Source organism: Balaenoptera acutorostrata, chromosome 11 (genome assembly GCF_949987535.1).
Source record: "Balaenoptera acutorostrata chromosome 11, mBalAcu1.1, whole genome shotgun sequence".
In the NCBI taxonomy this organism is placed as follows: domain Eukaryota; kingdom Metazoa; phylum Chordata; class Mammalia; order Artiodactyla; family Balaenopteridae; genus Balaenoptera; species Balaenoptera acutorostrata.
This window is the reverse complement of record NC_080074.1, coordinates 41,485,713-41,500,657: the sequence shown is the minus strand read 5'-3', so window position 1 is coordinate 41,500,657 and position 14,945 is coordinate 41,485,713. Positions and strand designations below refer to the sequence as shown.

At 35.4% G+C, this 14,945-nt stretch overlaps 1 protein-coding gene across 16 annotated transcripts in view; it reads left to right on the top strand.

The window, feature by feature from the left end:
- NAV3 (neuron navigator 3) overlaps window positions 1-14,945 on the top strand; it is a 1,137,481-nt gene that overhangs the window by 1,070,340 nt on the left and 52,196 nt on the right. For all 16 annotated transcript variants that reach the window (XM_057557682.1, XM_057557697.1, XM_057557687.1 and 13 more), the window contains 2 exons: window positions 1,035-1,112; window positions 10,329-10,412. In XM_057557682.1, the coding sequence (XP_057413665.1) occupies window positions 1,035-1,112; window positions 10,329-10,412 (162 nt within the window). The remainder of the gene's footprint in view (window positions 1-1,034; window positions 1,113-10,328; window positions 10,413-14,945) is intronic.

Genomic DNA, 14,945 nt, shown 5'->3' with positions numbered 1-14,945 from the left:
TCATTTGAATGCAGCTCAAATGCTCTTTGGGTCTGGGTGTATCTCTTTTTTTAAAGGACAGGAGTCAAATGGAATCACATTTACTAAAATTATGTAAATGTCCCCTGTCTCTAATTCCAGTTTAAAGTTTAGTTCTTTTTTAGAGTCTTTTCAGTATTTACCACCATTTCTTCTCCACAAAAATCTAATGGGTAGGAAAAAAAAAAAAGACAGTTAATGAACTGTGTCAAGAATGCTCTTTCAAACTAAGGTAGTGTTTTGAAAGTCTAACTACAACAATAGAAGACTTGTTTTTGAAGAAATGAGAATCATCAGAGTAGAATGTTTGGCACCAAAGTAACTAAAATCCCTTGAGACCAGAAGTATACTTGTAGACTTAGTCTCAGTTGCTTATGAATATCTTAACCTTACTAATCACTGTTTATATTTCATGGAAACGTGAAACATGCAGATTAAACTGTGGAAAGTGCTTAAATTAAAATTTTAAATATGATATGTACTCTCATCTTTTTCTGGTTCACTTTTATTTGAGTGTGGACCTAACCAAACAGGAAAACATTTTAGCATATTTATGTTGTTGGTTTATCTAGGCATTTGCACAGTATTACTGATTTTTCCCCTTTTTTGAAACTATGGATAATCTATAACAGCATTTCTGCCCAGAGCTCATAGTAACTCACTGAATAAAGGGCATTATAACAAAGACTTGGGAAGGCTTCTCTGAGTGTTAGGAATTAAAACTCCAGCCAATAAAATTATTTTCAAATATGTAATCATTAAATTTGAATTGGAGCCAACTTTCAGTGACTGCAGGATAGTCTACAGCTTCTGAGAAGTTGCCAAAGTATAGGAAATAAAAATAAACATACAAAAATGGATAGAAAAATAAAAAGACCCAGAAAATATATATATTTATATTTAGTGGGGGTAGGATGAGCTAATTATATAGTATTGGCTTTTTTGGATTGAATTCTTAGTTTTAAGTTAAAATCTACTAGCATATTGATTTGATTTTTTTTTTTAATTACATTCAGCAAATCCATAAACTACGGAGAGAGCTTGTTGCATCACAAGAAAAAGTTGCCACTCTCACATCTCAACTTTCAGCAAATGTAAGTCACTTTTGATTTTTTTTGATATATTAAAACAGATGTTTATATAGTAAATGGGATAATTTTAGTAACAGACTCACAAACTTTAAATGTCCAAAATTATACAGACTTTTTTTTTTTTTAATGTTTTCTGGCTTTATTTATTTATTTATTTATTTATTGGCTGTGTTGGGTCTTCATTTCTGTGCGAGGGCTTTCTCTAGTTGCGGCGAGCGGGGGCCACTCTTCATCGCGGTGCGCGGGCCTCTCACTATCGCGGCCTCTCTTGTTGCGGAGCACAGGCTCCAGACACGCAGGCTCAGTAGTTGTGGCTCACAGGCCTAGTTGCTCCGCGGCATGTGGGATCTTCCCAGACCAGGGCTCGAACCCGTGTGCCCTGCATTGGCAGGCAGATTCTCAACCACTGCGCCACCAGGGAAGCCCCTATTCAGACTTTAAGTCACTAAACAGTGGGACTTTCCTGCATGCTGGGTAATCAAACGTAAATCCACACTGATGAGAAATCACAATGTGGTTAAAATGGCTTTTTGTTTCTTGTAAAGTTGGAAACATTAGTAAAACCTACAAGTGTCATTTCTTTTCTTATTTCTCATTGTTACCAACACCCAGCCCCACATACATAAGACTTTCTTCAGCTCCAAGACAATGAGGGGTTGACAGTGATTAACTGTGGAGTACAAAAAAATTCTTGTGCCCTGTCTCCTTCGGCACAATTTATTGGACAATTAGTTAAGCAGCCAGTTAATTCTCTAAATTTGGGTTTCTTAGCTATATTATAAATGAGCTACCGTTCTCTCAAAACCCTTGGTAGCCTCCTTATAGCAGTTTAAGCAGCTGAGGATGGCAAAAAATGATGATGGCAAAAACCATCAATTATATTAACATTTACTGAAGATCTTTCAGTGTGCCAGGGGGTATACTCAGAGTAGGAGCAGAAATAAAGGCGAACACATGGCACTGTGCCTGGCCCTAGGGAACAACAGTGTTAGAAGCAGCAGTGAGGGGTGAGGAAGCTCCCGCTATTTTGCCATATGTCCTGACACCTTCACTCAACGTCAGTCTGCTCACTTCCGCAGGGTGGCTTTGGGCCTGTTCCCTGCCTCACCGCTCTGCTCTGCATGGAGTTCTTCCATCTGTTCAACAAAGCTTAACACAGCAAGAGTGAGCAAATGTGGGCCCACTGGGTATGATTTAAATAAGAGAGATTTTAAGAATAAAAGTTATTGTGCAATATATTGGGTTGGCAAAAAGTTTGTTTGGGTTTTTCCGTACCATCAAGAACCCAAACGAATTTTTTGGCCAGTCCAGTACCTTCCACAGTATATAAGTAAGTCATTTCACTCACAATGCATTCATTTTAGCACTGTATTTGAATTGACTTTAGCTTTTTAACTTTGGGAGAATCAAATGAATTTGGGATTGGTTATATTTATTTTTTATAGATATTGTCAGGGGATTCTTAAAATAATAGCAGGTTTTAGAGAACTGTTTAGACAATACTGGAAGAGAACAGTATTATTTAACCCATATTTTTTGTCTAAGAATAATTCTTAAATAGTTCAGAAGCCACTGTAAATTTTATACTATAGGCTATATGTACAGTAGTATGAAGCACTCCTGTCTAGATTCCTGAATTTGTACCCAGAGGACATATTACAGTGTAAAAGCCGGAACACACTGGGTTGTGTTTGTCTGCAATGAGGAAGGCTCAACGACAGACCCTATGTGCTGGATAGTAAAGATATAAATGTCTTGAATGATTACTCAGAGTTTTGTTTTATTTTGTAAATGTCTCTTGCATGGACTTACATATCAGTTGTTGGATTAATAAACGGCTGCTATACATAATGGAATTTGGGCTTTTACACAATAATGTTTATACTGTCTCCATTTAAAAAGTAATACGGTTGACCCTTGAACAACACGGGTTTGAACTGTGCAGGTCCACTTATGCATGGATATTTTAAAAATCTGCATGTAAGTGGATCCACACATTTCTAAATATCTGCATATAACTGGACCCGCATAGTTCAAACCCGTGTGGTTTAAGGGTCAACCATACACCATCCTTGGTTGGTTGAACCCTTGGATGTGGAACTCACAGATGCGGAGGGCCAACTATGGGACTTGAGCATCCATGGATTTTGGTCCTGGAACCAATCTCCCACAGATACCAAGTGACAAATGTACATGTATATTGTATTAAAAAGAAAAACAAATTAAAAGAAGTGTTTAATAAAAGATATATACTTGCTTTTCCCTCTGAGATTCCCATTCCCATTCTTGTTGATTGATTTCTTGTGTTTCCTTTCAACATTGTTCTTCTATATACCCCTGAATACATATATACAGTACACATTTGCAAAGGCTTATACACATACACACACACACACACACACACACACACACACACACAGAAGGAACCAAGTTCTAACATAGGAGGACAGTCCTGGGGGACAACTCGATGCCACTGTTTTGAAAGGTAACAAACATTTTACAAAGATGTCAGCCATTGGCTATCTGCCACTTCTCTCAAGTCATGCATGCCACACTATTTTCACTGTTGTGTTTTCACGACTATGGACTATGTATTCTCAGCTGGGCATTGATATGACTGTCAAGGCATGAATAGTGACTCTTATGGTGGGAAAAAAAAGTACTCTTTTTATGCATAAAGCACAGATATATAGAGAGTACATAAACAGGTATCCAGCATATCTGTGATATTAAAATGGCCATGGAGGAAGGGGACAATTAGGAAAAAAAAAAAATCTATGATGTCTCCCTAGGGGGTGATAAAGAAAAAAATGTAAGAAACATAAAATTAGAAAAATCGGTGCCAAATTTATAAATTTGTTTTAAAAGTTCTAGTCTTGGAAAAACTATCCAAATATCTCCAGCCTTCCCTGTGCACATCTGTGTTATCATTAGTAGTACATTTTGCCTGTGGATGGGAGCTTAATATATATCCTATTTGGTTCTTCTTTTTTTTTTTTTTTTACTTCATAATGCATTTTAGAAATATTCTCAAATCACCTCAGACCCACACAGAAACCTGTACGTAGCAGCTTTATTTTTTAATAGTGCAAAAATTGGAAACAACCAAAATATCTCTTAATAGGTCCATGGATAAACAAACTCTGATACATCCATACCATGGACTGCCACTCAGCAGTAAAATTAAATAACTATTAATACACACAGCAACTTGGATGGATCTCAAGTGCATTAAGCTTAGTGAAAAAAAGACCAATTTTAAAAGGTCGCATACTATATAATTCCATTTATTCAACATTCTCAAATGACAAAATTATAGAAATGAAGAACAACTTAGTGGTTGCCAGGGTTTAAGGAAGGTGGTCACCTCTCTCCTGAGAGGTGGGTGTAGCTATAAAGGGTAGCAATAGGAAGAGCTTTGTGGTGATGGAAGGTGGTTATTTACATCTGTGAATCTTCGTATGTGTACCAATAATGACTTTCTGGTTTTGATATTATATATAATTTTATAAAATGTAACCATTGAGGCAAACTGGGTCAAGGGGTACAAGAGTCCTCTCTGTACTCTCTTTGAAACTTCTTACGAATCTATAATTATTTCAAGTTTAAAAATTAAACACCTAAAGATCTATCACAATTTTTAAAAGTGATATCTAGTTTTTAATTTCTTGGGAATTTAAATCTTATTTCACCATTTAGTGCTTTTTTCATTCGGTGGTGATATGGATCGTTAAAGCTTTTTACCATCAGATAAATGTGTTGCTGAAACTGTCAAAAGATGAAAGTCAGGAGATTCAGGTAATGAAGGTATATATTATCTTCTACTCTTTTACAAAGCAGTTTATCAAAATTCACTTTAAAACTATTGCAGTAACTAAGAACTTGTGTAAGTGGATGCCTGTATAAATGTTTATAAAATAATTTTAAGGTCAATCCTATTTTAAACATTTAATAGTATCATTATAATTACTAGGGATGGAGTCTTGTATATTTATGTCCGTTTGTATCTTTAAGGATATAAGCTCCTTTACACGTGCAGAAATTTGAATTATTTATAAGGTACAAACCATCTTGAACTCATTCTCTTTAGCACTTAGTTTAAAGTGACGCTTCAGATTCAGTGCACCATTATAAGTCATCAAAGGATTTACTTGAGAAAACACTTGGTTTCTCAGCTCTAAGAAATACTGCATTTAAATTTCATTCAGAGTGTGTTTCGCGTCATTGCCTCTGAGTTAACATCTGTTGATGTATGTAATATATGCATATATTTTAATATACTTGTACAGAAATGAAATTAATTATAAGACTGAAAAATTTTTCTGTATAGTTTCTTCAATGTAACTCAAAAACATTTTTTAATCTTGTACATTTCATATTTGGAGGTAAAGATGTGCTTTTTATTTATTATTTTATTCAGACCACAAGTAAACTTTTTACTTTTTGGTTAAATGGGATCACTACAATGACCACTGTTGTATAGAAGTGTAATAGCCGTGACTTATAAAGACAAATTACAATGTCTGGTTCTGTAGAAAATATCATTAATTGTTATTAGTACTGTTTATTTAGTAATCATTTTAAGATCCAGCTATTCAGTTTTACTCAATATATGAATAATTCTATCAGGACTTAATGGGTTTTCCTTAATTTGGGCTTTTTGGGGTTTTTTTCCTTTTTGTAATTGATATGTCACATGTTTGGACCTGGCAGCATGATTATATTTATATGGAGTCCAGACAATAATCTGTGTTTTAATATTTAAATTTGAAACATCTGTTTCTCTGCTTTTTCTCCCCCTTTGTTAAAAGGGGCAGTGGTAAGTCAGAAAGTTATTCAGTCAGCTCGCCTCTCATCTGCCTGACAGAATATAACCTCCATTCAGTAGAAGGCACGCTGAGCCTTCCCCTCTCCTTGCGAAGTTCACTGAGCAGAGCTGCAGAAAGCCTGGGAAGCCTCTTTATAGAGCTGTGTGCACTAGGATGTCTGGGGAAAGGAGAGAGGGTATGTTGGCCAGCGCTATTTCCTGGCCTTCCTTGAATCAATACCCCACCAACAAACAGGAAGAGAACAGGAGCCCCACAGTCCAAGGCCCCCGGGAATGTACGGTCACATCAGACAGTCAGCCAGGTGCCCCCTGGCCTCTGACCCATACCTTCATGCTGCCAAGCCAGGTGGGATGCACTTAATGTATTTCTTACAAATCTCAGCCCTTAGGTCATCTGGAAATGGGCACTAAGGCTAGTTATCGCTACCACTTTTCAAAGATATCGCTGAATGAATGTGTAACCAAAAAATGTTTTTGTTTTTTGTGTGTTTTGTTTTTTTGCCTTTCAGCACATAAGTCTTTTAACCACAAATCTCTCAGGTGTTATTTTCCTTGGGATTGTGTCCTATATCTTTGCTCTATTTAATATTTTTATATAATCTGGCAGTTACTTTTGTTTTTCTGCATCTCCTTTAAGGGAAAACTATTTTGCACATGATTAACAATGACAGACACTGAAGGGACAATTTTATACAGTAAAAGAAATGTGAAATCTTATTTATGATAGTTTCAGAGTCATTTTCAGTTCATCTAACTATTGATTTTCAAATGTAAAGTCATCTATTTCTGTCTGTCTATCTATCTAATCCGTCTATCTATCCCCATATACATCTATGTAAAGAGTATTTTTTATTTGGTTGTTGGGCTGTCACTGAATTCTGAATGAACAAATGCAATGCAGGCATTTTTCATAATGATATTCCACCTTATTTTTTAGTACCACAGTTCTTTACATGTCTATTCAGATTACATTATGTGATTCCAAAACTAAAGACAATATGTATTAAAAATATTTTCCCTTAACTAATATTCAGTCTTGTCTATTTTATTACCTTCACAGACTTCACCTAACACAAGTAGGGAATATTCATCAACATATTGATACAACTTTACTGTGGCTTGAAAATTATGCAGCTGCTAAGAGAAAAGTCAGAACCGTGTAAACCATGATTAACAGTCCCCCTAAAAATCCACAGTTCTTTTAAAGTCATCATTTTATAAAGTTTTTAGACACGATATATTTTCCTATAGTTTAATCAGTCTTACATTCCATTTTTGTCTCCAGTAAGGTGACAAAGATTATCACTGGTATAAATGCCTTCCTTTATTTTACCTATTGTAGTGCCTTTCCATGAATCCAATTGGTGCGAAAGTTGCCCTTTTATTAACTTCAAAGTAACAAAGCTATTATGATAAACTAAGTCAAGGGGACATAAACTTAAAGCAGCATTTCACGAACATACTTTTAACAAACTTTTCACTGAGAGCAATGTGACTCAAATTAAAATGTTCTTTTGTAACTAGTTATATATGTTCTTGTAAATAATTAATGAAGAGCAATTTTCCAAAGATTGAATACTGACCTTCTAATGGTGAACATTTTATATTTACTCATAGATACCAAATATAAGCAATATATTTGTGCAGCATATTCTTCACAGCCCTGCTTTCTTTGTCATATTTTTAATTCCTATTAAACTGATAAAATATGCACAGCTGGTAAAATGAAGTAATTTTCTCTAAGTATATACATTCAAGGACTCATTGTCCAACAATTAAACCTTACAGTTATTTGGGAGAATTGAAACTTTTCAATGTTATGTAGAGTCTGGCATTTCTTGTAGTGAATATTAACAAAGTTCTTCTATTTTAGAGGAAAACAAGCAATTTTAGCTTTAGAATTTCGTAACCCATTGTATCTTCATAGCAGGATTATTTTTAACAGTCTAAACTGGAATCAGCACTAATGGTCGTCATGGACAAATAAATTATAAATCACACAGAGCAGTGCTTTACAGCAAATTCTAACTCCTGCTGCACACCACATGGATGAGTCTCAAAACACGATGTTAAGCAAAAGAAAACTGTCACCAAGAAAATCATGCCATGTGATTCCACTCGGATAGTTTTAAAAATAGGCCAAGCTAAAACATAGTGTTTAGGGATGCAAGCTTAGGTGGCCAAACTATATAGGGAAGCAAGAAAATAATTATCACACAGGTCACTCTAGTGGTTATCTCTTCAGAAGGGAGAGGGGACAGAGATGAGGAAGGGGCAAGGGAGGACTTCCAGGGTCTTCAAATCCTCTTTGTTGACTTGGCTGCTGAGTGCATGAATATTCGCGACGTTAAACCAGTGAGCTGTACATTTTCATTTTGTTCACCTTTAACATAGTGTGAAGGTTAAGTATAAGAGAAAGTGGGACATAACCTTATGCTAATTTCTGAGGGTACTAAGTCTGATGTAACGACATTCCTTGTCATTGGAAATGTTTTGAACTATTAGATACTATTCGTTTTTTAAAAAGAGTGTTATTTATCCGATTAAACCTGCTAACAAACCTTGGAGTACAGTTCTCAAGGTCGTGTGTATGTGTGTGTTTGAGAGAGAGGGAAAGGCAGAAAGAGGGAGAAGGGAGTGGAAAAGAATAGAGGCTTTTTTTTTTTTTTGGTTATTTAAATTTTTTTTTTTTATTGAAGTAGAGTTGATTTACAATGCTGTGCCAATCTCTGCTGTACAGCAAGGTGACTCAGTTATATAGACATTCTTTTTTTATATTCTTTTCCATTATGGTTGATCACAGGATATTGAATAGTTCCCTGTGCTATACAGTAGGACCTTGTTGTTTATCCATCCTATATATAATAGTTTGCATCTGCTAACCCCAAACTCCCAGTCCTGCCCTCCCCCACCCCCCTCCCCCTTGGCAACCACAAGTCTGTTCTCTATGTCTGTGAGTCTGTTTCTGTTTTGTAGCTAGGTGGGAAAGAATAGAGTTTTACTTACTGATGGACTGAAGATTAATAGCATCTTCTATAAATTATCTTTCTCTATATTACAGTGTCAGGAAAACAAAGGCATCCCAGGATGAGCTCAGAGCTAGGAACAAAGACACCTTTGTTTCATGATGCTAATGGAAAGGACTTGTACATTCTAGCTGTTGCCAATAATGGAATAAACTTCTGGCTGTTACTAATAATGAAATAAACTTCTAGCACCCTAATTCTTAGGACTCCTGTGATCCACTTGATAATAGGAACCTCAGCCTTTCAGCTCTGCTAGAGTTACAAGGCAATTTATTTTAATTGCATCCTCTCACTCCCTTCTCTCAAAAAAATAATCTTTTGCCAAATTTTCCCCCACACATAGTTTATTATAGATGTCGGTTGTAAAATATTCTGTACTCGTATCTCTTTATGGATGCGATAAAATTGGATAACATACCTGTGGTTCTACATCAAGCCACAGTGAGAGGTTGATGCATCTCTTCATGCATAATATTCTGTGGGTCAAGCTGTTGCATGATGGCATGTCAATAGAAACTGGCCTATTTTAGAACTATAATAAGATTTTCAAATACTTCTTAATCGTAAGAGTTACGGTTATGTACTGCAATGTGTATAATTCTCTGAGATTTAAAATAAAACCCCAGAGCCACAAAAACTTAAATAAAATATGACTGAATATTATTTCTAGCTGGCCTACCTACACTTCCTTAGTGGAAGGGAAAAAAGTAGGAATAAATGCCCTTTTTATTGAAAAGAGTTTGGAAAGTGAAGACAACTCTTTTTGATTCAATTCCTTGTAAGTAGAAAAAGAGGAAAGATAATGTTATAGCTGTCAGCAGATGTCTGGCACTTGGAGGAGAGCATCATTTCAATAGAGGAGCTAACAGTATCTTCAAAGGTCATCATGCAGGTATAAAAATGAGGAACATTCTTCCATTGACTATTGCCGCGACCTCCTCTCGGGCTTTGAGTCTAAAAACTTGGCAACTCAGAACTTTATCCAGTATTTTGGGTGTCAAATCCTCCATGATGTGCAAGTTAGAAGGTGTTTTTATGTGCAAAATACCATTCCCTTTCAGAAGTTGAACTCATTAAATGAGTTCAAGATTGAACTCAAGATTGAAACACTGATTTTTAAGCTGAACTCATTAAATGAGTTCAAGATTGAACTCAAGATTGAAACACTGATTTTTAAGCTGAAGTTTAGAAATAATAGATGAAGATTTGTGTTAACGGAGAGTCAGCACTGAAAGCCAGACATGACGGTCATAGTATTTAAAGAGTAAGAATACCTGAAATTAAGCATTTTGTAAAGAGAAGGGTTTTCATCCATCCACATAAGGTTCTGACATTTAAGATGTGTTCCTTCTGTTTTGTTCACAGGCTCACCTCGTAGCAGCTTTTGAAAAGAGTTTAGGGAATATGACTGGCCGACTGCAAAGTCTAACCATGACAGCGGAACAGAAGGTATGTTCAGGAATTGCCACTGGGGCTTGGAATAAGACAGGAAGTTGCATAGGGTGTTTAAGCAATACCTGAGATGCAGCTCCTTAGAAAAAATACTGAGGGGATCCATTCTAAAGTAAATTGGAACAATGGCAAGATAATACCTTTTCTTTTCGGATTTTAATTTAAAGACTTATGATTCAGATTAACCTATATTGGAACACACACACACACACACACACACACACACACACACGTTCTTTTTAGGCAGTCTATTATTTTACTTGTGACTGGAGCTATTGAAAGATACCAAATGTTAAGAAAAAGAAACAGGAGAAGAGTTAGAATATTCTAGGAATAATTTAATGCAGTTGATGAGAATTGCACTCTGACAAGAATTTTCACAAATCCATGGTCTACAAGCCCAGTTATAGACCATGGCTGTGATCTGAGATACTCACGGAGAAGACCTGAAACAGAGGTTAGGGCTCTGTAAAGTAAGGGGCCTTAGGTTACCGTATCTACGAGACAAGGTCCTGCGTAATTTTGGAGTAACAAGACTAGTTGGCATCTGGGGATGCTGTCTTTGAAGTAAAGCTAAGCTACATCAAAAGCTTTAAAATAAACCTGAAGGATTTTATGGAGTAGAAGAAGGAATGGTTTTTTTAAAAAAAAAGCAACAGAGAATTTGGTTCACAAAGGCAGAAATATCAAAAGGTCCACACTGGATAGAAAGAATCTGGACACTTTCCATATGATGACCAGTAACTTACCTCCCTGCCATTGATTTGGTGGCCCTAACCTGAGTCCTTGGATGAGTGTCTAAAAAGTCTCTAAAATTGTGTGGAAATATTTGTAAAAATGGCATATGTGCATAATATGAGCAGATTTCCATAGTTTCCATCTAATTTTCAAAGAGATCCATATCTAAATAGTTTTGGATAATTTCAGAATCAGTTCCTATATCTCTCCATCGGGATGGCTTCGATTTTGGCTTCAGTTCTGTAAAGTATGGCTTTGGCTTTAAAGAACTAGCATGTGTTAATGAGTTTTGTCAGTTTACTACTTTTTTTAAAGTTAAAAAAAAACAAAAAACAAAAAACAAAAAACTGAACAGTCCAATTAAACCAAAAGAGAAAATCAAATATTCCTATAGTTGCCTGGTGTAATTATAGACCTGTATGCTGTTTGCCCTTCTCTTTCATTCTCCTATTTCATAGCTCTCCCCTGCCCATGAAAGAAAACACTGTCCCTCCCTGTCAAGCCTGTTCTGAAAGAGAAGATAACAAACTCCTTTGACCACATAAATTTTGTCTTAATCTTTTGAGGGGGATACAATTTACCATTTCACTGTGTAACATAAGAACTCAGCAAATAGGATTACAAGGCCTTTTTAAGGGCATACAGGTGGGAAAGATTATAAATGTTGGAGTCCAGTAGCCTCAAGTTTGAATCTCGGCAAGGTCTCTCAAGAGCTGGAGAATCTCCCTTTCGTAACCCTCAATTTTATCATTATAGAAGTGGGAGTTATTATTATAACTACCTTGTAGAATCATTCTGAGGAGTGAGATACTGTAATATGTCACAGGCAGTGGATAGTCAACAAATGTTACCTTTCTTTATACTTCTCTCCTTTTTTTCCTTAAAAAATGTAAGATAAACCAAATTCATCATTGGTTATATGCCAGGCATATTGCTAGAAATCATGGTTAGTATTTAAGTCTCAATATCTTTAAGAAGTCAAAATTTATATATTTTGCCTCCATATTTCCTTCAGCTCTTTTTTATTTGTAGGCAAATTTCTCGTAGAAATTGGAAATATATACATGTTTGTTAATTTATAATGTCTATGAAAAATTCTTGAATATTTTAGAATACATCTCCATAATAAAAAGAATTATATAATTGTTTGCACATTATCCTTGAAGTAACATTGCCAAAATTGTAAAGTTTTCTCGGAAAATATCATGTCTGCTATTGCCCTTGCCATTTTTTTAACTGAAAGTAGAATGGTTGCTCTTTTAATTGAAATATGTATACACACAAAACGATGCTTATTTTATTTTATCAACATTAGGTTTTTTAACATTCACATTAGCATTGTATTTTATTAACAATGTTTATTTCATTATATTATTTATTTAACAATGTATTTTAGTAATCTGAGATTTATAACTTGCTTTTTTCCAGAGTGGTTTTGAGAATCTTATAAAGTTTATTGGATTATGATATAACACAATTCAATGACAGAATCTAGTGAAAACCAGTAGAGGAATGTATATAGCAAGATGCTTGAGCCTAGGTAATTTCCACCCCAAAGTAGAAATTCACCGAACTGAATTGATCTCAAGGAAGCTAAGGCACAAAGGGAGATTGCTTGGCGTGTTTAGTTTTCATTTTCTGACCAGAAGAGCATAATTTAGATTGAAGAGACAAACTTTCAGGCACTGAATTCAAGGACAAATTTATTGTAAAGTTTCTTAAATTGGGGTCATGAAATAACAAAAGACAAAATCTCTGTTCAAATAGACATTTCTCTAAAAGCTGAGGGCATAACATTTAATCATATTTCAGGAAAGCCATTTTCTTCAGGGAGCTGAGATAAAAGGGCTTATTGTTCTCTGGTGATCCAACAATCCTGGGAAAAAAGAGAAGAGAATATAAAGCAGAGGTTTTGAAACTCTGTTCTAGACTTCCAAGGTTCCTTTGTCCATTTAGTCATGCACCAAAGTTATAATGAATTTCTATCGTGTATGAGATACTGTTCTAGCTACTGAGAATTCAGCAGTGAAATACACACACACACACACACACTTATATCCTAGTTTATAACCAGTTATAATATAAAATAGAGTTTATATTCTAGTAGGTGACAGATTATGATAAAAATATAATTCAAGTATATGGGAATTTCAGGTGAAGATAAGGACCACTGAAAAATTTAAAGCTAAGAATGAGTATATTGGGAAGCAAGGTAGGATGCTAACACATGAAGAAGCAAAGGCCAAGGTGGTTGCATGTGCTTGGTTATCTACTTAAGAAATAGATAAACTAGAAAAAAAAATAAAAGAATTAAAAAAAGAAAGAAAGAAAGAGATAAACTAAACTAGGACTCAGATCCAAGACTCCTGCTTCAGTGTGTGATTTTCAACAATCATATGGCATTAATAGCCTGAAAACTGGATCAAAATTTTAGTTAGGTTTATAGACCAAAATCACTCCCTTGAATAATGTTCTAAATTTTTTCCTTGTTTCCAGATGCCAAGTCACACCGATTCTCTTGCTAAATGTATGTGCCAAAACACTGCTTTTATGTACTTGTAGCCTGGTAAAAATAAATAAACAAATAAAAATAAAAGAAAGAAAAGACATGTATGAATAACTCAGGAGGCAGAAAATATGAGTTGCAATTAGAAATATAACAAGACAATGTCATGAGTGTTCTCACAGAGAACCACTGCATTTTCACACTAGTTTTTGGGGGTGGGGGGGGGGGGTTGGGATTTTTTGTGTGGTTTTTTGTTTTGTTTTGTTTTTTATTGAAGTATAGTTGATTTACAATGTTGTGTTAATTTCAGATATACAGCAAAATGATTCAGTTATATATATAGTTATAGAATAGTTATATCTATTCTTTTTCAAATTATTTTCCCTTATAGGCTATTACAAATTATCGAGTATAGTTCCCTATGCTATACAGCAGGTCCTTGTTGGTTATCTCTTTTTTATATGGTAATGTGTATATATTAATCCCAAACTCCTATTTTTTCCCTCCTCCCCTTTCCCCTTTAGTAACCATAAGTTTGTTTTCTATGTCTGTGGGTCTATTTATATTAGTTTTAGAGGAGAGGTGGCCGAGAGGAGCCTTGTCAGGCTCTGGGAGGATGAAAAAAATTAATTCAGGAGAGATGGAGGACCGCATGTCATAGAGGAAGGAACATCATGAGCGTGCACAGCAAGGAGGGAAATTATGGGAGACATTAAGGGGAAAAGAAGGAATGTGGAGGGAAATGTGGAACCAAGGCTTGAAAGATATCTAAGGAATCTGGTCCTTGGAAACAGGGAGCCATTCAAAGATTTTGGACACGAGGCTCACATGATAAAAGTTAGTTAATGAAGATCAGTCTAGCAGCATTTCCCAGTAGTTTAACAGCATTTCCTGTAGCTGCCAGAAGACCATGTGTTATGGAACAGTAAGTCTATAAATAAGAGTAATTAAGATAATTGTCAGTAATGCTGCCCAGAGGGTGACATTATCTCTAGGTATCCCCTATACCTAAGGCTCAACAGATTGTGATGGTGACACAGTTTGATCAAGAATTTTACCTGGATTTCAGGTCCTTGTCCCTTAACTAGTACTTTTCCACCAAGATTCTTTAAAAGAATTAAGACCGAATGCCCTGAAGCATCTATTATATGTGATGAAATGGCTTCTTTTCAGTGCATATAGAGTGGTACTAGCTACGTACCATCCTTGTCAGAATTGAAAAAATTGTCACTCAAATTATTGTTCAGGGTTTTATTTTCTTATGCTGCAGTAAAGGTCATCAAAAT